Source organism: Gobius niger (genome assembly GCF_951799975.1).
Source record: "Gobius niger genome assembly, chromosome: 11".
NCBI lineage: Eukaryota > Metazoa > Chordata > Actinopteri > Gobiiformes > Gobiidae > Gobius > Gobius niger.
Genome location: NC_136862.1, coordinates 2,438,411 through 2,460,795, shown reverse-complemented (window position 1 = coordinate 2,460,795; position 22,385 = coordinate 2,438,411). Strand labels below are relative to the sequence as shown.

The 22,385-nt window shown below is 41.1% G+C and overlaps 1 protein-coding gene across 1 annotated transcript; it reads right to left on the bottom strand.

Moving 5' to 3' along the window:
- Window positions 1–1,870: 1,870 nt before the first annotated feature.
- zw10 (zw10 kinetochore protein) lies at window positions 1,871–21,821 on the bottom strand. Its single transcript, XM_079566233.1, has 16 exons — window positions 21,631–21,821; window positions 19,551–19,685; window positions 17,211–17,312; window positions 15,848–15,925; window positions 13,308–13,470; window positions 13,092–13,247; window positions 11,709–11,906; window positions 11,497–11,633; window positions 9,793–9,975; window positions 8,553–8,773; window positions 7,694–7,765; window positions 7,202–7,371; window positions 6,986–7,116; window positions 4,652–4,783; window positions 4,383–4,585; window positions 1,871–2,065 (listed from the first exon to the last, which is right to left on the bottom strand). Exons 1-16 carry the CDS (start codon window positions 21,733–21,735, stop codon window positions 1,945–1,947), a joined length of 2,307 nt encoding a protein of 768 aa, XP_079422359.1. The 5' UTR covers window positions 21,736–21,821; the 3' UTR covers window positions 1,871–1,944.
- Window positions 21,822–22,385: the final 564 nt, after the last annotated feature.

Here is a 22,385-nt window from a genome sequence, read left to right as displayed (position 1 = left end):
GAGCACATTTTGTCCAGTTTGGCTTTGCCCCAATCCAAAAGCTTCTGGAAAAAAGGTGTGAAAATAGCGACGGAACTGAGACGAAAACAATGATGAAGATGTGACAAAAAAGTGAGAAAACTTTGACAAAAAAGTGACGAAAAAATGACAAAGAATTACCCAAAAAATGACAAAAAAATGACAAAAAAACGACAAAAAATTGATAAAAAATGACCCAAAAAAATGAAAAAAAGGACAAAAAAACGACACAAAAAAAAGACAAAAAACCGACAAAAAATTGATAAAAAATGACCAAAAAAATTGACAAAAAATTTATTAAAAAAATGACAAAAAAGACAAAAAAACGACAGAAAATTGACAAAAAAAATAACAAAAAATGACAAAAAAACAACAAAAAATGTATAAAAAATGACCAAAAAAAACCGACAAAAAAACGACACAAAAAGTATTTTAAAAAAATGACACAAAAAATGGAACAAAAAAAATGACGAAAATGTTACAAAATGAGTTGAAAAAAGATGGAAAAAAATGTGATGACGTGAGGAAAAGGATCCATTTAGATGAGTTTTGTAGATCTTAGCTTTCAAATGAGGTGTTACACTGGCCTACAGGATTTGGGTAAAGCAGAACTGGAGAAAATGCTCTCGGTTCAGGCGGGAGTTAAGAGGTTAAGAGAAGTTTTATCAGAATCAAACAGTTTTATTTGTGTGTCTCTGTCCATCACAGACAGAACAGCTCAGGTCCTAAAGCTCCTCAGTGCTTTTGCTTTATTCACTTCTGTATTTGTATTTAACAATAGTATTGAGATGTTACTTATTACTGCAGATAAATGCTCTCTTTTCTCCTTTACTTCAGCTCCGTGTGGATTTTCTCCTGTGTTTATAGAAACGTATCCAGTAGCTTCAGCTTCAAGTATGGAGTGAATGAACAGTGCCATGTAAAGCGTCTTTGAGTGTCCAGAAAAGCGCAGTATAAAACCAATGCATTATTATTATTTATTTGGGATTTTCTGAGGACTTTTTAGTCACTGGGTTAGTTTTTCTGATGAATAAGCCCCTGGGCATAAACCAGCGTAAGAATCACCAGAACTGTTAGCGACTAGTTAGCAACATTAGCATCATTAGCATCATTAGCCTGTATGTAAGGGGTAGACAAGTTTGTGTCATGCCCGATTTTCCTCATTGCGAAAGCACCAAGGGCCGAAACACACAATTATAGCCCAAAGTAAAGCACCTTTTTCTACAAATATAAGTTTTGCACATAATATATGACCTAATGGGGTGTTTTGCTGGGAAATGTGAAAATATTGACAGTATTTTCCACATTTTAGAGTCCTTTTATTTGTTCTCTGATTTATGAATACATGTTTCTTCAAAATTCTCTTGGGGCCCAAAGGTTTTATGCTGGACGTTGCCTGACATTGCCTTCCCCTGCTGTATGTTGTAAACCCTGCAGACGTTTAGCTCTGGTTAAATCCAGCTCAGACTCTGGTTTAGGGAGTGTCGTCTGTAATAAAGTCAGCTCTATGTGGAATATTGGATTTACACTAAACAATTCTCCAGTTTGTTGTTATTTTCTCTCCTCAGTGGAGCCGGACACAGGCCAGGTGGTATCGGTTTCTGGTATCGAGTATGTGGCATCGGTGCATCCCTACATTTCATTATAAATTCTGACTATTTTCCAACTTCAGCAGCAACTTTATCCGTGAATGTCGGTTGAGTCTACATGAAAAAAGACTGAGACTGAAGAGCTTCCTGTGATGATCATTTGACCTTTTGTGATAGTTTTTTTTAGCTGTTGCTGCTCGAACACACTTAACCTCGTCTCTTCCCATGACCACAGGGAGCAGGTTGGTTTGTGGCTGGGCCAGAGTCTGTGTTCGTGCCGGACTCGTCCCGCCCCCGGGAGGCACAGCGGTGACTGTCCTGCAGCTGGAGCCACGCCTCATTTGATTTTGGTCAGAGCCACGGCCCTGCGCTCCGTGTTCTGGAACAGCGCCCTCACCAGGCTCTTCACCTCGGAGCCGGAGAACTCCACCGCCAGAGGCCCTTTGCCGTCCGCCCACCTGGAAACAACCATTAGAGCTCATTCAAAATTGAACTAAAAACACAGTGGTTTGCAGAAGTATGGGCTCCCTTAACTTTTCTACATTTTGCCAGACTCTGGATCATAAACATCAATGTATTTGATTGAAATTTTATGTGAAAGACTCACACTTAATGACACACAATCGTGAAGTGAAATGAAATGTATACATGACTTTGTTTTTTTTTATAAATAAAAAATTAAAAAATGTGATGTGTATAAGTCCCCCCTTTCCTTTTAGTGCAACAATTGCCTTCAGAAGTTTCCTGATGATTCTGAATGATCACATGTTAGAATCGACCTGTGTGTTTCTAATGTCAGGTCAGACACAGCTGCTCTGTGATGGTCTCAGGTCTGTGAGAGACTAATGTGGAGCAGAAGCTTCATGAAGTCCAAGAACTTACCAGACAGGTCCAGGATACAGATACTGAGAAGTATTATGAGCTGGGTTAGGTTAGAATTTTTTTTCCAAAGTGCAGTTAAATCCACCATCCAGGAATGGAAAGAGTTTGACATCACTGCAAACCTACCAAGACCCGGCCGTCCTAAACTTACTGACCGAACAAGGACAGCCCTGACCCCTGTGTTACAGACAGTGTTGGGAAAGTTCATTTCCTACATGAACTAGTTCAAAGTTCAGTTCACAAATTTCAAAATGAACTAGTTCGTTCATAGTTCATAATTGTTCATGCTTAATAGTTCGTTCATGGTTCCAAAAATGAACTAGTTCATAGTTCTTTTTTTTTTTTTTTTTGCTGCGAGCTGTTATTCAGGCATGAAAAAGGTGAGAAGTACAGTATATTCCTCTCTCAGGGAAATATTTTTAAAATCCATATCTTAAAGCAATAATCTGAAGTATTTTGAGATGCATTTTTGCCAACCTTGGGAGAGCTGGAGAAAGTTGACTTCAGCCACGAGTCAAAAATATCATGGCCTCCTCACTTAGTGTTAAAGCTATTTTATGTCAGCCTGTCACTGTTTTAGGAGTGGATTTTGGATATCTTTGCTAATAATATTTTGTTTGGTTTTTATTTTTTTTAAGTTTAATTTTTAAATTCTTAGTGGAAAATGAAGCTACAGATACTCAATTGCATTTGTGTTGATTTGTTAATTTATCATGTGAAAAAAAGGAGCTAATTTGTAGTTTAAAAAACTCCGCATTGTGACTTTATGCAAATGAGTGGCAGCGCAGAGCAGACAGGAGTTTGGAGAGACAGACGTTAAACAAGGGAAACTCGCTTCGTAACCTCACACTGTGGCTGCTGCGGGCACCGTGCGGACCCGCAGGTTACCGGTGTGCCAGGGCCATAAACAGCAGAGTTCAGCGCCACAGAACTTTACACAGTCGGGCCGTGGGCGCGGAGCGGAGCGAGCGCGAGCTACACCGTGGACCCGCCAGAGTTTAGACCCGCTGGTGAACTCTGACGGCGCGGCGAGGTTTTATAATTATATTCACTGATACGCGGTCTTAAACCACAGATATAAGAAATCTGGCACCATAATGAACGAACGTAAAAAGAACAGGAAATGCCGTTCACAGACACCAGAATGAACGCGTTCATGGTTTGTTCATCAGGCAGTAACACTGTGCGTTCAGTTCACGTTCGCCCAAAATATGAACGCGTTCATGAACTTTCGTTCAATGAACGCGTTCAGGTACATCACTGGTTACAGAGACGCCTCTGATGATCCTGGATGAACTGCAGAGAGACACAGCTCAGGTGGGGGAAACTGTCCACAGGACAACTATCACACTGCACAAATCTGACCTTTATGGCAAAATATCAATTATAAAATCTATGTATTAAAGTTTTGAAACTGAAAATTAAAGTTATTATTAATTATTAGGGCGGCGCGGTGGTGCAGACGATCCCGGGTTCGATTCCCACCTGGACGGGGCCCTTCTGTGTGGAGTTTGCATGTTCTCCCCATGTCTCCGGTTTCCCCTACCACTAAAACATGCACAATAGAGTCCCCTCTGGGGCCAGGACTCCCCTGAAAAAGAGATGCTTAATCTCAGTGGGACTATCCTGGCTAAATTTAGATAAAAAAAAAGAAAAAAATATATATTTAAGTAATAAAAGAAAAGTTGAAAAAAAAAGATAATAAAAAAAAATGGATGTACATTATTAATCAGTTTTATGGTTCTAGATGACAAATAATTTAGTGCAGGTATCGGAAAAAAGTATAGTTCAGATGTCGGTATCAAAACCCAAGTATCGTTAAAGCAGTGGAATTGAAAAAGCAGCGGCCCCCAGCCCGGGGTCAGAGGTTAAGCTCCACAGACGTGAACCCACCGGTCCACGATCTCCTGCAGGTTGGCCCTCAGCACCACCGCCAGCTCCTTGAACATGCTCCACTTCTTCACGTAAAGCGCCACCTCCTCCTGGTACTTCAGGTTCTTCTTCTCCTCCGTGAGCGGCGTGAAGACCAGCGGCGCCTCCTCCAGCAGCGTCTGGCACAGCGTGTGGAGGTGCTCCCCTTCCTCCGAGGAGATGTCCTGCAGCAGATCGTCCTCCGTTAGACAGATGTGGTACAGAGGTCAGGTTTAGGGGAAGGGACTGACCTCCAGCGCCATGACCTTGGCGGTGATCTCTGCGATGGCGGTGTTGAGCAGCGTGCCCATGGCCTTGCAGTAGATGCTGACGGGGAGGACGTCCTGCCACACGGTGCTGAGGCGCTTCAGCTGGTGGATCACCTGCACATGTCACACACATGTCACACACATGTCACACACATGTCACACACATGTCACACACATGTCACACACATGTCACACACATGTCACACACATGTCACACACATGTCACACACATGATGAAGGACCTTTCACTCTTTCACCAACTCCACATCTGACAAATAAAGCTACTGAAAGACAAATAACAGATTCCAAAACACAAACGGGTTTGTCTCTTTCCCTTTTGCCTCACTGCGTTTTTACACTGCGTTCCAAATTATTATGCAAATGACATTTTTCTAAGATTTTCTAAATTGTCAACTCAAATGAGAGTCAGTGTCATTTTCAAGTCTTTAACTGGTCGAAGATCATTTAAATGTGGTTGAAAAAAATCTCCCAGTGAAAACAGTGTTTTTTTCCAAAATAAATATAAAAAAATCTCCTGTTCTAAGTTATTATTAGGGATGGGCAATACCACATTTTTTGGAATCGATACGATACCGATACTTTTGGGGTAATTTTTCTCGATACCGATACCGATACTGGTCATTTTTATATGGGTGAATGTATTTCAATCAATATACATCTCTAAAACTGGTTATTTTATATAATTAATAGGTACATTAAAATGATATTACTTTAACTGTTTAATTATACAATGTTAATGTGAAATTAAATACATAAACAAAGTTTAAAAGTAATACTTTAATGACAAACAGAACCTAAACCAGAATGATATGGCTGGCTTAATTCAATCCCCTGCTCCTGTGGACTGTTTTGGCTCAGAACAAAGATGTAAATTGTCCTTTTATGTTTAAAATTGCTGCCAGCCTAGTTTTTACATATGCAAATTAGTATCGATACTTTTTGCCCAATATCGATACTTAAAATGTAGCCGTTTGGTATCCGCCCATCCCTAGTTATTATGCAACAATCGTTTCAATACATTTTAAAGCTTGTAACTGAAAATGGTCATGTGTTGTATTTGTAGCATTAGGAGGTCATATTTACTGAAATCAAAAGCTATTTCAATCAAAAAGGTCAAGTTATATTTTACCAAAGGAGCCCTTGAGTGATAGAAGCTTCAAAATTCTAAAATCCATTAAAATTGTAAGTTTTTGGACAGTTTCTGCTTGGATTTGTTTGCAGGATGTTAGAATAGCCTCCCAGAGCTGCTGTTTGGATGAAAACTGCCTCCCACCCTCATAGAAGTTTTTCTGTTGAGGCTCCAAAGGTTCTCAATAGGGTTGAGGTCAGGGGAGGAGGGGGTCCACATCATGAGTGTCTCTCCTTTTATGCCCATAGCAGCCAGTGATGCAGAGGTTTATCTTTACAGCAGGACATGGTGCGTTTTCATGATGAAGAGGATTTTGTTCGGGAAAGCACGGCTCTTCTTTTTGTAGCATAGAAGACAGTGGTCAGTCAGAAAGAGGTCATTTTCACACCTTCAGGGATCCTAAAGGGACTGACCAGCTCTCTCCCCATGACTCCGCCCCCTCCTTACTGACGTCACAGCCTTGTTGGGACATTGTGGTCATTCACCAACCATCCATCTGACCATCCAGGGCTACACGGCCTCATCAGTGAACAAGACTGTTTGAAAATGAGTCCTCATGTATTTCTGAGCCACTGCAGCCGTTTCTGCTTCAGCTTCAATGAACAGTTTAGGGGAGGCCGGATAGAAGGTTTATGCACAACTGCAGCCTCTGGAGGGTCCTACACCTTGATGTTTGGGAGACTCCAGCTTTGTAGCAGCTGTTCTCTTAATTTGATTAATGTGTTTGTCTGGCAGAAACCGTCCTCATTGTGCCTTTATCTGCGCAAACCCGACTGTCTGAATCATCCACAAATCTCTTATCAGTTCGATGATTACGCTTCATCTTTCATGAAATATCAAAGGTTTTCATATCTAGACCAAGACATTCAACTATTTCACACTTTTCATCAGCAGAAAGTCCCTTTCTCTTTCCCATATTGCTTGAAAATGATGATGCTTAATAAAACGGAACATCCTTTTTCAGTAGTTTTTCCCTTAACTGGCCTTAACCTGAAAACTAATCATCCCAGGTCTCTGAGATTAATGTCAGTGATTCAAAGAGCCCCAAGACATGATACCATCTATGAGTTTCATTAATTTATTTTATTTTTTTACCTTTTTGACACAAAAATACAATTTGCATAATAATTTGGAACAATAAGTAAAAGTGTGAAACGTAAACTGACCTGTCTGACGGCTTTACTGGCCGCCGTGTAGTTGGCCTCGTCGTCCAGGTTGCACAGGTTGTGGGCCGTGGACAGTCTGTCGAGCAGCTCCGTCCTCTGCACGTTCAGCTGGTCCAGGAAGCACTGGACGCCTGAGACAAACACACCTTTAACCTTCCTCACCTGAACCTCGTCTAAAAACAGAGCTGGTTTAGGTTAATGCGACGAGGAGCTCACCCAGCTTCCTGAAGGACGGCACCATGTCCACGAAGGTGCCCACGCCCTCGCTGAGCATCTGGGGCAGGCGGGCGCTGAAGTGGTGTCCCAGGGTGAGCAGGTGGTGAGCCAGGTACATGCAGTTATTGTGCTGGATCGCCGCCAGGTGAGGGAACTTCAGCAGGTTCTCTCTGGAGGAGACGGAGGACAAGCAGAGTCTCAGTGTCTCAGAGTAAACTTTAGAGGGGCTGCAAAGGGCCACTGTATTTGCATTATTTACTATATATTGCATTAATGAGATAAGATAAGCCTTTATTGATGTCACAATGGAGAAATGTACTTGTCACATACAGCTCTTAGAAACACTCAGGATGTCAAATAGGCAGAAAATGTGAGAAAATAAACAAAAAAAGATGGAGGCTGGGAAGCTACAAAGGCATTTCCCCATTGGAAAGTTTTCGGAATGTGATTGGCCAGAGGAGAGACAACACCTGTTAGAGCGGAGGGTCTTACCTGTGGTATGTTGGGACGACGTCATAGTACAGCTGGAAGATGTTTCTGACGGTGAAGAAGAGCTGTAGAGCACTGAAGAGGACACAGAAGAGTGAACCATGAGCTCAGAACAACTGGACAAATATAAAGCTTTGTTTAAACTGCACACTCCCTCCTGAACCGAGAGGATCTTTTTCCTTACGCCATAATTTTTTTGTTGGGTATTGAACTCATTTTTTATCACATTTTTTGTTAATTATTTGGTCACATTTTTGTCATTTTTTCGTAATTCTTTTTGTCAAATTTTTTTGTCAAATTTTTGTAATTTTTTGTTAATTTTTTTTGGTCATTTTTTGTTAATTTTTTGACATTTTTTTGTCAAATATTTGTAATTTTTTGTCGCATTTTTGTCATTTTTTGTCACATTTTTTGTCTTTTTTTTGTGTCATTTTTTGTCAAATTCTTGTCATTTTTTTGGTCAAATTTTTATCAAATTTTTGTCTTTTTTTGTCACATTTTTTGTCTTTTTTTTGTCACATTTTTGTCATTATTTGGTCAATTTTTTATACATTTTTTGGTCACATTTTGTATTTTTTTTTGTGCATTTTTTGGTCAATTTTTCGTCCCTTTTTTATCAATTTTTCGTCACTTTTTTGTCACATTTCCATCATTGTTTTCGTCTCAGTTTTGTTGCTATTTTCACAGCTTTTTTCCAGAAGCTTTTGGATTGGGGTAAAGCCAAACTGGAGAAAACGTGCTCGGTTCAGGTGTGAGTTAAGGGGTTAAACTGCAGACTCCCGCCTCTTCCTTCTGAAAACTATCCTATCCATGTGTTTGAACCACCACAGTCAGACCCTCAGAGTGCGATGCCGGGCGTTACCACTGGGTGGAGCTGCCCGCGGCCTCGGTCAGCGTGGCGAGGGCCAGTTCCATCAGCTGCTGCACGGACTCGCTGATGCGGCAGGCGGGCAGGGCCATGCTGCTGGAGCTCAGCTGTTTGGCGTTCACCATCCCGGGCTCCGCTTTGACCACGCTCTGCTTCTTCACGTCGCCCCCGGGGCCCGGCAGCTTGGGCAGCAGCAGCTTCGTCTCCGGGCAGATCTGAAACCACACGCTCAGAGAGTCAGAGAAGAAACCGCTCAGGTGGGTCATTTAACCTCTTAACTCCCGCCTGAACCGAGAGGATCTTTTTCCTCAAGTCATCAGATTTTTTTTTACATAATTTTTTTGTTGGGTATTCAACACATTTTTTTTTTGTCACATTTTTGTGAAATTTTTGCCACTGTTTCATCAATTTTTCATCAATTTTTTGTCAATGTTTTCTCACTCACATTTCCATCATTGTTCCAGTTTTTTCCAGAAAAAAGACAATAATCCAGCAAAAAAGTGAGAAAAATCTGTCAAAAAAAAGACAAAAATCCAGCCAAAAAAAGACAAAAATCCAGTAGAAAAAAGATAAAAATCCAGCAAAAAAGTGACAAAAATCCATCAAAAAAATGACAAAAATCCAGCAAAAACAACAAAAATCCAGCAAAAAAGCGACTAAAATCCAGCAAAAACAACAAAAATCCAGCAAAAAAGCGACAAAAATCCAGCAAAAACAACAAAAATCCAGCAAAAAAGCGACAAAAATCCAGCAAAAACAACAAAAATCCAGCAAAAAAGCGACAAAAATCCAGCAAAAACAACAAAAATCCAGCAAAAAAGCGACAAAAATCCAGCAAAAACAACAAAAATCCAGCAAAAAAAAGACAAAAATCCAGCAAAAAAAAGACAAAAATCCAGCAAAAAAGCGACAAAAATCCAGCAGAAAAGCGGCAAAAATCCAGCAAAAACGTGACAAAAATCCACCAAAAAACCGACAAAAATCCAGCAAAAACAACAAAAATCCAGCAAAAAAAAAGACAAAAATCCAGCAAAAAAAACAAAACTAAAAATCCAGCAAAAAAGTGACAAAAGAACAGCAAAAAAGTAGTAAAAAAGTGATAAAAACACATTAGGGAAATAAAAAGTGACGACAATGGCAAAGAGGAGAGAATGCATTTGGTTTTGGCGGGTGGTAAGAGGTTAACAAAGATGTTCATGGAGAAAAGGGTGAGTTTGGAGCGACGGGGACTGACCTTCACCGTGTTGTGCATCTTGGACGTCATGAGTTTTCGCGCCGCCACGATCACGTCTTTGCACTTCTTGCTGGCGAAGTGGCAGTTGATGTTTCGGACGTATTTGTGTAAATCCGTGTGGTCTTCACGCAGGAAACTCATCTCCTTCAGGCTCTTCTCGAACTCCTCCGTCTCCTTCACCACCTGCAGAGCGGCAACAAAACCAGCACAAAAACAATTCATACAAAGTTAGTTTGATCTTTAATTTCAGAGGGAAGAGAAACAACTGTCAGAGTATAATGTGTGAAAGAATGTATTGGATTAAAACTGGATGATGGGAAAAATTCAGGGGAATAGGGAAAATACTGGTAATAAAAAATGAGCAAAAATGAGCAAAAATGATCGGGGGAAAAATGAAAAAAAAAAAACAGAAAAACTGAGACATCAAATTGTAAAAGAAAAAAATGGGGCAAACTTCCATCCATCCATCCATCCATCGGCCGGGGCCTTTATTTACTCAAGGGCATCGAGGACCAGGCCTTTATTGGAACCAGGCCACGATTAGAGACAGGCCTTTATTTCTATTTGAGCAAAATGGACGACCAGGAAAATGAAGAAAAACGAGATTTGTGTCTATTTGCACCTAAAATATTAGGTTCATTTATTATTTAACATTTCAAACCCTCTCCCAGCGGCTGGAACATTGACGCCTTTTATTTTGTCGGGACAACAGGAAGTGTTTCGTTGCTGTTAGCGGAACATTGACATCAGTGTCACTGCAGGTTTCTGTTTCGTTTTTACCGCGGACCGGATTATTTGTTGTTATCTCGTGTAAAAGGCGAGTTTAGACGGAGCGTTTGTGTTTGTGATCGATCATGAGACTGACCCGAGAGAAGACGAGACGCTCGCGCTGATGGGAGGAGTTATTTTGAGGCGTGGGACTGACCTGCACACGGAGCAGCTGGACGTGCTTTGAAGACGCGATGGAGACTTTATTAAAACCCTGGAGGGTCACAAACATTTACCCTGTTTCCAAATATCGTCACAGGAGGTTTGAAAAGTGGCTAAATCTGTGTCAAAGTTACGCTGGGATCAGCTCCTCTGCAGCGTCGCCCTCGGCCCGGGTTCTGTTTGTTACTTCCTGCACGTGAGTTTTCATTTACACCAGTATGAGACAAATTCCTAACATGGGGAATATTTCTACCGCTATAGTTTCTAATAAAAGCCCCGGCCTGTTTTAGAGACTGGCTTTAATTTGCCTCCGCCAGCCGCGAACCCGGCCCCTGTCAGAGACCCGGCCGCTAATGGATTACAGGCCAGTATTAGAGTATTTACAGTATTATTATTATTATAATGTGTGGAAGATTTGCAAACTTACAATATTCGGTTCATCTCCAACATCAAGGAATGTGTGAATAATGGGGGATGTTTTGGAGAAATAGGGAAGAATGAGAAATTCATTGGGTAGAAATTGGGGGGAAATAGGGAGAATATTAGTAATAAAAATGGGGGGGGGGAAATGGGAAAAATATTGTATAAAAAATTGGTGAAAAAGTGGGAAAGAAAAAAAATAATACTAATAATGAAAAATGTGTTCGAGTTGAAACAACCAAGTCACTTCCTGTAATTTTTTTGACTTGGATCAAAAGATAGAACTTCATTTCCCGGTACTATCATTTTTCAATACCAGTAGTACCGATACTTTTTTAAAGATGCCCGCCTCACCGTGCTGTACTGGTCCAGCTGGCTGCTGTTGGACGGTATGGAGTGCTGGAGACAGTCGTGGATGATGCAGTTGGAAAGCTCCTCCCAGATCAGGTCTCCCAGAACTGACGACAGCTTCTGGTTCCCGACGGACACATCTGGACCAGGACGACAAACATGTAAAGTCTGAAAGCCTAAAAGCAGGTCGTTTCCCGGGGTCTGCGTGTACGTACGGAGCAGGTGTGAGTGCAGCGTCTTCAGCACCGGCTGCAGTCGGCCGTACACCAGGGCGGGGCTGGGCGTGTCCGGGTTCTGATGCTCGTCGCGCTGCAGAGCCAGAACCAGCCCGTCCTCCTCCTGCCGGGTCACGTACACGGACAGGGAGGGGTGCACCACCAGGGGGCGCAGGATGTACTTCAGCAGAGCCTGGCCTTCGGGAGCACAGGGACAAAGAGACACATCAGGACATACAGGTTCATCTGATCCACAGGTTTATGCTTTGAGGCGACGTCGCTCCTTTAAAATTTTCCTCCAGCGATATTTGTACCTGTGTTGCGCTCGTTCTCATAGACGTGAACAGGTTTTAACGTGCCATGTTGGATGACGTCTCTAATGCAAACTGAATTGAAATGACAAAGCTACAAACTTCTCACCTCACCTGCCCCTCTTTCTTTTTTACTGTCACAGAGTAGCCAGACTAAAATCACAAGTGATATTTAGTCTGGGGACACCAATTCATTTTCTCGTAGGAGAGGTGTGGTTTATGATCGTCCATAGTCGTTTATTGGGCTGAATGTCTCTCATAAGTGTCTGCACGTAGCCATAGCCAACGTATGGCTATGACGTACCCACTGTAAACTTTTGAGCTAAACTATTTAGAACAGGGTCTAAAGCTTCATTGAAAAATAGCGTCGCGTCTGCTGCTGTCATGTTGGATCTGTAAATACACTTTTTATTTATTTATCCGTAAATAAACTGCAAGCTTCCGTATATCGAATAGCTCGTCATCGTCTCGACGTCCCTCCTCGTTCTGTGATTGGTTCCCAAATCCATGCGAAAATTTCAGCCATGGTCCCCAGGCTGTTGTGCAGTTCCAAATGATTCGAGCGCACACAGCAGCCTGGCGTTAGCCAGGCAAGTCACAGAAAGGGAACAGGAGATACTACAACCACAGGGCACTCTACAACAGGGTTTAAACAGGCAGAAGCAAGTCAGATTTAATGCCCAAATACTATATTTTAATGCCATTAACGCAGGGGAAAAAGGGTGCATATTTAATTTCTTAAGATGTGCAAACGCTTCATTAAACAGAGGAAAGAGAATTGGACAAAACTGACATTTTCGGAGCAAAAACATTTGGTGAATTTCAGCCAAAACTGCAACCGGACGTGTTTTAGACATTTTTGGAATTTGAGATGAACTTACACAGTAAAACTTCACATAATTGTCCATGAAATTTAGATTTAATGCCAGCTTGAATCCAAGTTAATACATTTAAAGGCTTGATTTTGGCACAATTCATTACATTTTGAATGATTAACGTAAACCCTGATAAAGCATCTTCTGCCGATGGCGGCGATGTGAACAAAAAGGCATCAGTGGGAGTGTGAACTTACTGAAGAGCTTGAGTCGGTACTGCAGCTCGCCGTGCAGCGCCAGCGCCTGCAGCACGGCGTGCAGGCGGCTCTTGTCCTCGGGCTGAGCGTCCTCCTCGTCGCTGCCCGTTCGCAGGTTCAGCCTCACCGTCTGGAACGCCTGCAGGTCCACGCCGTCTGCGGCACAAACACACACTCAGAGGAACATCACAAACACCCCTGTCTTTGTTTCTTTACCTTTGTGGGAGGTGGGCAGCGTCCAGACCACCAGGCGGTTCCACTCCAGGCCCAGGTGGTAGAGCAGGTTCTCGCGCTGGACGTTGAGCTCGGAGTTGAGGACGGCGAGCAGAGGCAGCTGGGCGTCTTTCCAGCGCTTCAGGAACGCCACGCTGTCTCTGCCCTGAGGGACGAGACGCACACGCTCAGACTCCACGACCAGAGGTTACATTAACCGAAAGTTCTCCGTCATTTACGGAATATTTTTTACTTTGACGGAAAATTTCAAAGGCCGTCCGTCATTTTGAAGGATCGAAAATCAAGCCGTAACGAAAATAAAGACGCAGCTCTGCTGTTTTTCATAGCGCGCGGGACTCTCACACTCTAAAGTTTCACACCACGTCTTATCTTGGATGAGCTCTTACAAGTTGTATCACTGCCTTGCTCGCTAACTTTCCTAACAACAACACAGGGAAGAAAACCACGATGCAAACGCGGTTAAAGGCTAATAATATCCTTCCCATATGAAGCCGCTCTTCTCATGTAAGTTTCAGGACGAGCTCATCTATGGCTCTCTCACTCTTTCCCTCCCCATGTGCGTAGCGGCGCGTCGTGCAGTAATGGAACTGGTAAACATTGTCCCGTTCACCCAGCGTTTCTTACATTCCGTTAAAATTGAAAACATGCAAATAATAAGCTCCACTTTACATTTGTATGAGCGTAATCTGAGCCTTGATGTTGATGAGCAGGTGACTCTGAAAGTCGTCTCCTCTGAGACTTTTACGCACGAGTTTATTCACATTTCTGTTGCTAAATGTACCATGACTGTTCAGATCAGGTTTAGTTTAGCTCCATTTATCCTGCTATCTCACATTTTTACTAACATAAATAACATGCAGCCTATATATATACATTTATTAAGAAAAAAAAAAAAACGCTTATGAGAGATTAATTCATGTAAATTGTTCATGACGGATTTTTTTCAACCCTGTCCTTCAAAATGAAGGAGAGAAATTATCCCGAGAGAAACCACTGTCCACGACCGTCACGCCTTTTACGACGTCAGCGCTTTACCGATACCGATACTTTTCTCCATACTGATACTACAATGTCCGACATCGAGAACCAGACACAGAAGAATAATGTGTGGAATAACTGAGTGCTCTTTAATATCCGAATGTGGCACTTGACTAGGGCTCGTCAGATATTCGATGCGGGCAGTAGACTTAGTGATGCTACTGAACCATGACAGAGAAATACATGAAAAGAACTAACAGATAAATACTAGATTACGGCTGCACTCTACGTTCTGTAATTAACTAAACTACTGGAGGAATTAACATATTCTCTCCGGTCCGGCTTTGCCCATGTCTAGAAGCTTCCCGAGCCAGGCCAGTGAAAGATCTCGTTTTAAAGCTGCAAAATTGATCTTAACCTAACTTATGTTTTTTTTTTTTTTTAAATCCTCTTTTTGTAGCATCTTTTGCACTATTTTTGCGCTGTGCCTGTTCCGATTTTCTTTTTTTTCTTTTTTTTTCCGCTCCTTTTTGCGGATTTCGTTCTTGTTTTTCAAAATTTAAATAAAATAATGATGCAAAGACATGGGGAGGAGCAAAGTGGTTCAACAGCCCATAAATACATGAGTAACGGAGAATGCTAACTTGATGCTACATGTTAGATTCGGGCTAACGGTTAGCTAGCGCTTGCTACAACTGCTGTTTTTTCACTTCTACTGAACAATCTGCTGTGAGAAAATATCCATATGAGCCCGATTTACCCTGGACTTTATTTATGTGATAAATCAGTTCATATTCCACCAGAAAATGGCAAAAAAGAGGGAAAAATTGTGTTTCTCTAAAGATTCTATTTTCCCCCTCGGCGAAGCCACGCCCCCTTCTATGACGAGATGCCGTCTGTGTCTATGGAGGGAATAAATGAGAATCATCAACTTTCTTTTTCTTTTTTTGCATTACAAATATTTGTAATTTTTATATTGTTATTTTTTGGGGGGTTATTATTACTTTATTTATTCATCTGATCTTTTTTTTTGTCAACCTTTATCTGTTTTATCTATTATGTATATTAATGGATTTATTACTTGGCTACTTATTATTTTTTTGTCCTGATGGTTCTGCAAGATCTTTTTTTTTTTTTCTGTCATTGTTAGTTTTGATTGTTTGTTTGTTTGATTGTTTTGATCTGCGGGTTTACACTGTCGGGTTCGTGTCTCCAATGTCAAGAAATGTGGGGAAAAATGTGGGGAAATAGGGAAGATATTACTAAAAAAATTGTGCAAAAATAGGGGGAAAAATTCGGAAAACGAGAAGAAATTGGGGCAAAAATAAGAAAATATTCTGTGGAAAAAGTGGGGGAAAAAGGGTCAAACAATCTAGAAATATATTGGAAAAAATATGGAATTTAAAACTGGAAAATGGGCTGTCCCTGGACCAACAGCATCAAAACTTCGATCTAAAGAAGTAAGATTTTTTCTCGGTTCCTGCTTTTCGATCCCAGTAGAACCTAAACTTTTCTTCACACATTACATTATTATTATTCGTTACCTTCTTCAGCTGCTCGGCGGCTTCCACGTACTTCATCGCCGTCAGAGCGCGCGTGAACTCGTCCATCGCCGTGTGGAACTGAAACGACCAGATGTGGTTTAGTTTGTTTCTTGTGAGTTGATTTTGCCTCTGGAACGCTGAGGGTGCTGTTTAACCCCTTAACTCCCACCTGAACCGAGCACATTTTCTCCAGTTTGGCTTTACCCCAGTCCAAAAGATTCTGGAAAAAAGCTGTGAAAATAGCAACAAAACTGAGACGAAAACAATGATGGAAATGTGACAAAAAAAGTGAGAAAACATTGATGAAAAAGTGGCAAAAATGTGACAAAAAAATTACAAAAAAATTACAAAAAAAATTACAAAAATGTGACAAAAAAGTGAGAAAACATTGACAAAAAAGTGCCGAAAAATGGACGAAAAAGTGGCAAAAATGTCACAAATGTGTCACAAGAAATTGACAAAAAATGGACGAAAAAATGACAAAAATGTGACCAAAAAATGACAAAAATATGACCAAAAAACGACAAAAATGTGATAAAAAATTGACAAAAATCTGACAAGAAAATGACAAAAATCTGACAAAAAATGATTATTTTTTTTACAAAAATGTGATAAAAAATTGACCAAAAAATGACCAAAAATGACAAAAATAAGACAAAAATTTGACCAAAAAAATGACAAAAAAATGACAAAAATGTGACCGAAAAATTACAAAAATCTGACAAAAAATTGACAAAAAATTGACAAAAATGTGACAAAAAAATTACAAACATTTGACAAAAAATGACAAAAAACATGACAAAAAATGTGACAAAAATGTGATAAATATTTGACAAAAAAATGAAAAAAATGTGACAAAAAATGACAAAAAAGTTACAAAAATGAGTTGAATACCCAACAAAAAATGATGGGGAAAAAATCTGATGACGTGAGGAAAAAGATCCTCTCGGTTCAGGCGGGAGTTAAGAGGTTAAACTGAGAAGAATGAATGAGGACCCGCCATTCACCCCTAAACCCCCAACTTCACCGAGCACATTTTAAAAATTCTGATCCAATCAACTCACGTAGTGTCTTTCAACACTTTTTCAATAAAAGAGTTTAATTGTTAATACAAGAATCCCATTCATTTGTAAACACTGGTCAGAACAATATTGTCATTGTCTTCTGCAGGAGAGTCAGTCTGGAGCCGTCACTGCACTAATGTTTTCAACTTGAGGCCCACTTGACCTTAAAAAATAAGGTCAAGTTTGATTTTAATCAGGTTGGGAAGGAAAGGAAAGGAAAGAAATGTAATGCACATAGTTCTAGGTTGGCTGAATATAAATAGTTGATAATCTGACACATAGAGTTAGATTTGAAATACCTCCTTCAAGTGTCCGAGGAGAGTGATGACCACAGTGTTCTTCTCCAGCTGCTGCTTCAGGTCAGCGTACTCAGTCACCGACGTGTGGACGCTCTGCTTCACCTGAGCGACAACGAGCAAAGAGAAGAGAGCAAAGAGCAAAGAGAAAAGAGCAAAGAGGGAAGAGCAAAGAGCAAAGAGGAAAGAGGAAAGAGCAAAGAGTAAAGAGTAAAGAGCAAAGACCAAAGAGCAAAGAGGAAAAGAGCAAAGAGGAAAGAGGAAAGAGGAAAGAGGAAAGAGGAAAGAGCAAAGAGGGAAGAGGGAAGAGGGAAGAGGGAAGAGCAAAGAGCAAAGAGCAAAGAGGAAAGAGCAAAGAGCAAAGAGGAAAGACCAAAGAGCAAAGAGGAAAAGAGCAAAGAGCAAAGAGGAAAGAGGAAAGAGGAAAGAACAAAGAGCAAAGAGGAAAGAGGAAAGAGGAAAGAGGAAAGAACAAAGAGCAAAGAGGAAAGAACAAAGAGGAAAGAACAAAGAGCAAAGAACAAAGAGCAAAGAGGAAAGAACAAAGAGCAAAGAGCAAAGAGGAAAGAACAAAGAGCAAAGAGGAAAGAGGAAAGAACAAAGAGGAAAGAACAAAGAGGAAAGAGCAAAGAGCAAAGAACAAAGAGCAAAGAGGAAAGAACAAAGAGCAAAGAGGAAAGAACAAAGATGAAACAGCAAAGAGGAAAGAGGAAAAAGGAAAGAGCAGAGAGCAAAGAGGAAAGAGGAAAGAGCAAAGAGCAAAAAGGAAAGAGCAAAGAGCAAAGAGGAAAGAGCAAAAAGGAAAGAGCAAAGAGCAAAGAGGAAAGAGCAAAAAGGAAAGAGCAAAGAGCAAAGAGCAAAGAGCAAAGACGAAAGACGAAAGAGGAAAGAGGAAAGAGCAAAGAGCAAAGAGCAAAGAGCAAAGAGCAAAGAGCAAAGAGGAAAGAGGAAAGAGGAAAGAGGAAAGAGGAAAGAGCAAAGAGCAAAGAGCAAAGAGGAAAGAGGAAAGAGGAAAGAGCAAAGAGCAAAGACGAAAGAGGAAAGAGGAAAGAGTAAAGAGCAAAGAGCAAAGAGGAAAAAGGAAAGAGCAGAGAGCAGAGAGCAAAGAGCAAAGTGGAAAGAGGAAAGAGCAAAGAGCAAAGAGGAAAAAGGAAAGAGGAAAGAGGAAAGAGGAAAGAGCAGAGAGCAAAGAGCAAAGAGCAAAGAGGAAAGAGGAAAGAGCAAAGAGCAAAGAGGAAAAAGGAAAGAGGAAAGAGGAAAGAGCAGAGAGCAAAGAGAAAAGAACAAAGAGCAAAGAGGAAAGAACAAAGAGCAAAGAGGAAAGAGCAAAGAGGAAAAAGGAAAGAGGAAAGAGGAAAGAGGAAAGAGCAAAGAGCAAAGAGCAAAGAGCAAAGAGCAAAGAGCAAAGAGCAAAGAGGAAAGAACAAAGAGGAAAGAGGAAAGAGCAAAGAGGAAAGAGGAAAGAGGAAAGAGGAAAGAACAAAGAGGAAAGAGGAAAGAGGAAAGAGGAAAGAGGAAAGAGGAAAGAGCAAAGAGCAAAGAGCAAAGAGCAAAGAGCAAAGAGCAAAGAGGAAAGAACAAAGAGGAAAGAGGAAAGAGCAAAGAGGAAAGAGGAAAGAGGAAAGAACAAAGAGGAAAGAGGAAAGAGGAAAGAGGAAAGAGGAAAGAACAAAGAGCAAAGAGGAAAGAGGAAAGAGGAAAGAGCAAAGAGGAAAGAGGAAAGAGGAAAGAACAAAGAGGAAAGAGGAAAGAGGAAAGAGCAAAGAGAAAAGAACAAAGAGCAAAGAGGAAAGAACAAAGAGCAAAGAGGAAAGAACAAAGAACAAAGAGGAAAGAACAAAGAGCAAAGAGGAAAGAACAAAGAACAAAGAGGAAAGAACAAAGAACAAAGAGGAAAGAACAAAGAGCAAAGAGGAAAGAACAAAGAACAAAGAGGAAAGAACAAAGAGCAAAGAGCAAAGAACAAAGAGCAAAGAGGAAAGAACAAAGAGCAAAGAGGAAAGAGCAAAGAGGAAAGAACAAAGAGCAAAGAGGAAAGAACAAAGAACAAAGAGGAAAGAACAAAGAGCAAAGAGGAAAGAACAAAGAACAAAGAGCAAAGAACAAAGAGCAAAGAGGAAAGAACAAAGAGCAAAGAGGAAAGAGCAAAGAGCAAAGAACAAAGAGCAAAGAGGAAAGAGCAAAGAGGAAAGAGCGAAGAGCGAAGAGCGAAGAGCGAAGAGCGAAGAGGGAAGAGGGAAGAGCGAAGAGCGAAGAGCGAAGAGCGAAGAGCAGGGCGATGGATTAGAAACACCGAGTCTGTCGACCAGAGGACTGGGCGCTTTATAAATCACAGGTACAAACCTCCGTGTCGATGCAGTTCTTCAGTGTGTCCAGTTCCCGGGACAACTCTCCCACTTGCTCCATCAGCTCTTCGGAGTCTTGCAGATTGGGAAGGAAGTCTTTGTATTTGCCCTTCATAAAGTCGCAAACTTCCACCTTTCAAACAGCGAAAAACAGCGTGAACATTGTGAAGATACATTTATGTTTAGTCTGTTTTGGTCCATGTTGTTTCCCGTGTCAGAGAAGTTTATACACTGAGATACAGAAAGTGCAAACACGGGCATAAATCCTCTCATCCTCTCTTCTTTCTGACTGGAGCTAAATAGCGGGTACATTTTGCACTTAGTTTACCATCTGATGTTGCCTGTATTACAGTATAAATCTGATATGTAAATAAGACAATTCTGGGTCAGCAAAAAATGCATGAATGACTCAGCTGTTGATCCACTTTTGCACATAATGATCCTCGCTTTGCACATGAGCAAACGCTCGGTAAATGACCCTCTTGGATTATTTAAAATATAAGAATTATTGTGTAACGGGTGACACCATTGCGGTCGCTCTTGCCCTAGGGCAGGTCCTAGTTAAGAGGAAGTTGGCGAGTGGTCGGAAGTGCCAGTTTCTGTGGGGGGGCCAGGCCGTTCGCTGGGCCCTGTGTTTTATTGAATGAAGTGACCACGTTTGGTAAATATTTTTAATTGGATGAATGTTTTGATTGTGTGATCAGAGTGTTAAGTGCTGTTTGTTTTGTATGGTATGGCAGGTTCACCCTGTTTTATGGGAGACCGTCGTATACGGGAGAATTGTGAATGACCGGGCGTGGGAATTCGACGCCAGGTATGCGGTATTTTAAGAGTTTTAATGGTATAATTAAAAGTGTTTTACACATGAAGTAATGTCTCTTTTTGTTTATTGCACTATTTCTTACCGCTTCCTGCTGTCCTGTAAATAGTTTTTTGTTTGCGTTAGTCCGTTCTGTGAGGCATCACTACATGTATTGTATAGACTGATTGTACGAGCGGACTCACGCCTTCCTTATTTTTGTTTGTTTGTTTTTTGTTTTGGTCACTTCCCTTATGTTTACAGATATCGCTACTGTAAGCCCAGTTCATGCCAAACCCGATCCTAAGTGTGCATTGTGGTGCTTTTGGTTTGCTGTGTCATTGCACGCCCTGAGTTGGTTTGAAGTGAACTGTAGCCTAATCTGCGGGTTTGTCCGCCTTTTGCGGCGTTTAAGCAGCTTCGGGATCTGAGTAATGTATCTGGATACAACATAGTGATTAAGTAAATAATAGGGACGCCCATCTCTGTTAAAATAAATAATAACGTGGAAAGCTTTATTCCTTTTGTGGTTGTCTGTTTATATTCCGCTCGAGACCTGTAATAATTGGGAGCCCTCAGTACAGTACTTTCTTTGGGCTGGTCACAGGATTTTCAAAAACACAATGTCTTGGGCATCATTGTATCATAGAAAGACAACACTTTGTCCCCTCGGACCACAGAGGGAAATTAGCTTGAAGAAGCTACAGTCTGATACGAGCATCTTCACTCACGAGCATGATGTAACTGTACCTAGTCAGGATAAAGAAATAAATACAATGGAAAAAATCTGCTTCTGTACTTTTGACTAGTTGTGCATCCTCAGTCTGCCTCTTTCTCCAGAGCTCAAAACCACCACCTTTAAAACGTTTCACTGGGCTTGTTATGGAATAAATAACAACAGAATCAGAATACTTTATTAATCCACTCAACTTGTTTTAACCAGACAAGACTGAATTAACCACTTGATTTAGAAATGAGTGATTTAAAGATTATGAATTGAACTGTCTGCTCTATAGCCCTAATAGATTACAGATGGAGACATGGAGTTTAAAAAAAGATTAAATTACTACTATTCGTCCTCCTTTGTTGAACTAGTTGAAGAAGCGCTCCCTAATGATTGTTTTAAGATGTTTACAAAAGCGACATTTAAAAGTAAACGAGTATTTCAGCACAAAACCCCAAACTTTAAAACAGGCAACTGACGCAGAGCCACGTAACCGGGCGCGCGGACCTGTCAGTTAAGCGGCTAACGGCTAACGGCTAACGGGCCGCTTTTTACCTTCGTGTCCTGCACTTTCCGGGACAGTTTACAGATTTTCCCCGACAGATCCTCCTTCTCCAGTTTGCCGGAGCTGGCCAGCACCTCGGTCACGAAAGAGGCCATGCTCCTGCGGCAGCCGTGGATGCTAGCGGAGTCAGGCTAAAAGGTAAACACGGGAGGAGAGGCTTCTTTGGAGGGTTTTGAGGCGGGAGGCGAACCAGGACCGTTGTATTACTGCCACCTACTGGATCGGGAGCTTCTCCAGTCTGAGGTATGTCAACGTCATGGCCGTTACTACACATTTTGGGGGGGCCCAGGCAAGAAGGAAAACATTTGGGCACCTGTATTTGTCCTACTTAATTGACCAACAATATGTAGCTTGTTTGATTATTCGGCTGTACAAAGTTTTAACCTCTTACCCCCCACTTTAACCGAGTGCATTTTCTTCAGTTGGACTTTACCCAAGATCGATAACCTTCTCCTCAGTTGAAAGGCCTACAAAACTGACCCTAATCTGACCTGAAACCGCCGCATTTTTGTCTCATTTTCGATGTTTTGGGTTTGCTTTTTTGTCACATCCATCATTTTTTTGTTGGGTTTTCAACTCATTTTTGTAGCTTTTTTGGTCAAATTTTTGTCATTTTTTGGTCACATTTTTATCACATTTTGGGCATTTTTTGTCACATTTTTGTCAAATTTCTGTCATTTTTTCGTCAATTTTTTAGCAAATTTTAGTCATTTTTTTGTCATTTTTTGTCAATTTTTTTGTCTTT

Excerpts from the sequence above, each read along its gene's own strand:
- zw10 (XM_079566233.1), bottom strand. The coding sequence starts at position 21,735 with ATGGCCTCTTTCGTGACCGAGGTGCTGGCCAGCTCCGGCAAACTGGAG. Across the intron at positions 19,686-21,630 it reads GGAAAGTGCAGGACACGAAG|GTGGAAGTTTGCGACTTTAT; the intron begins GTAAAAAGCGGC and ends GCTGTTTGAAAG. Across the intron at positions 13,248-13,307 it reads GCTGCCCACCTCCCACAAAG|ACGGCGTGGACCTGCAGGCG; the intron begins GTAAAGAAACAA and ends TTTGTGCCGCAG.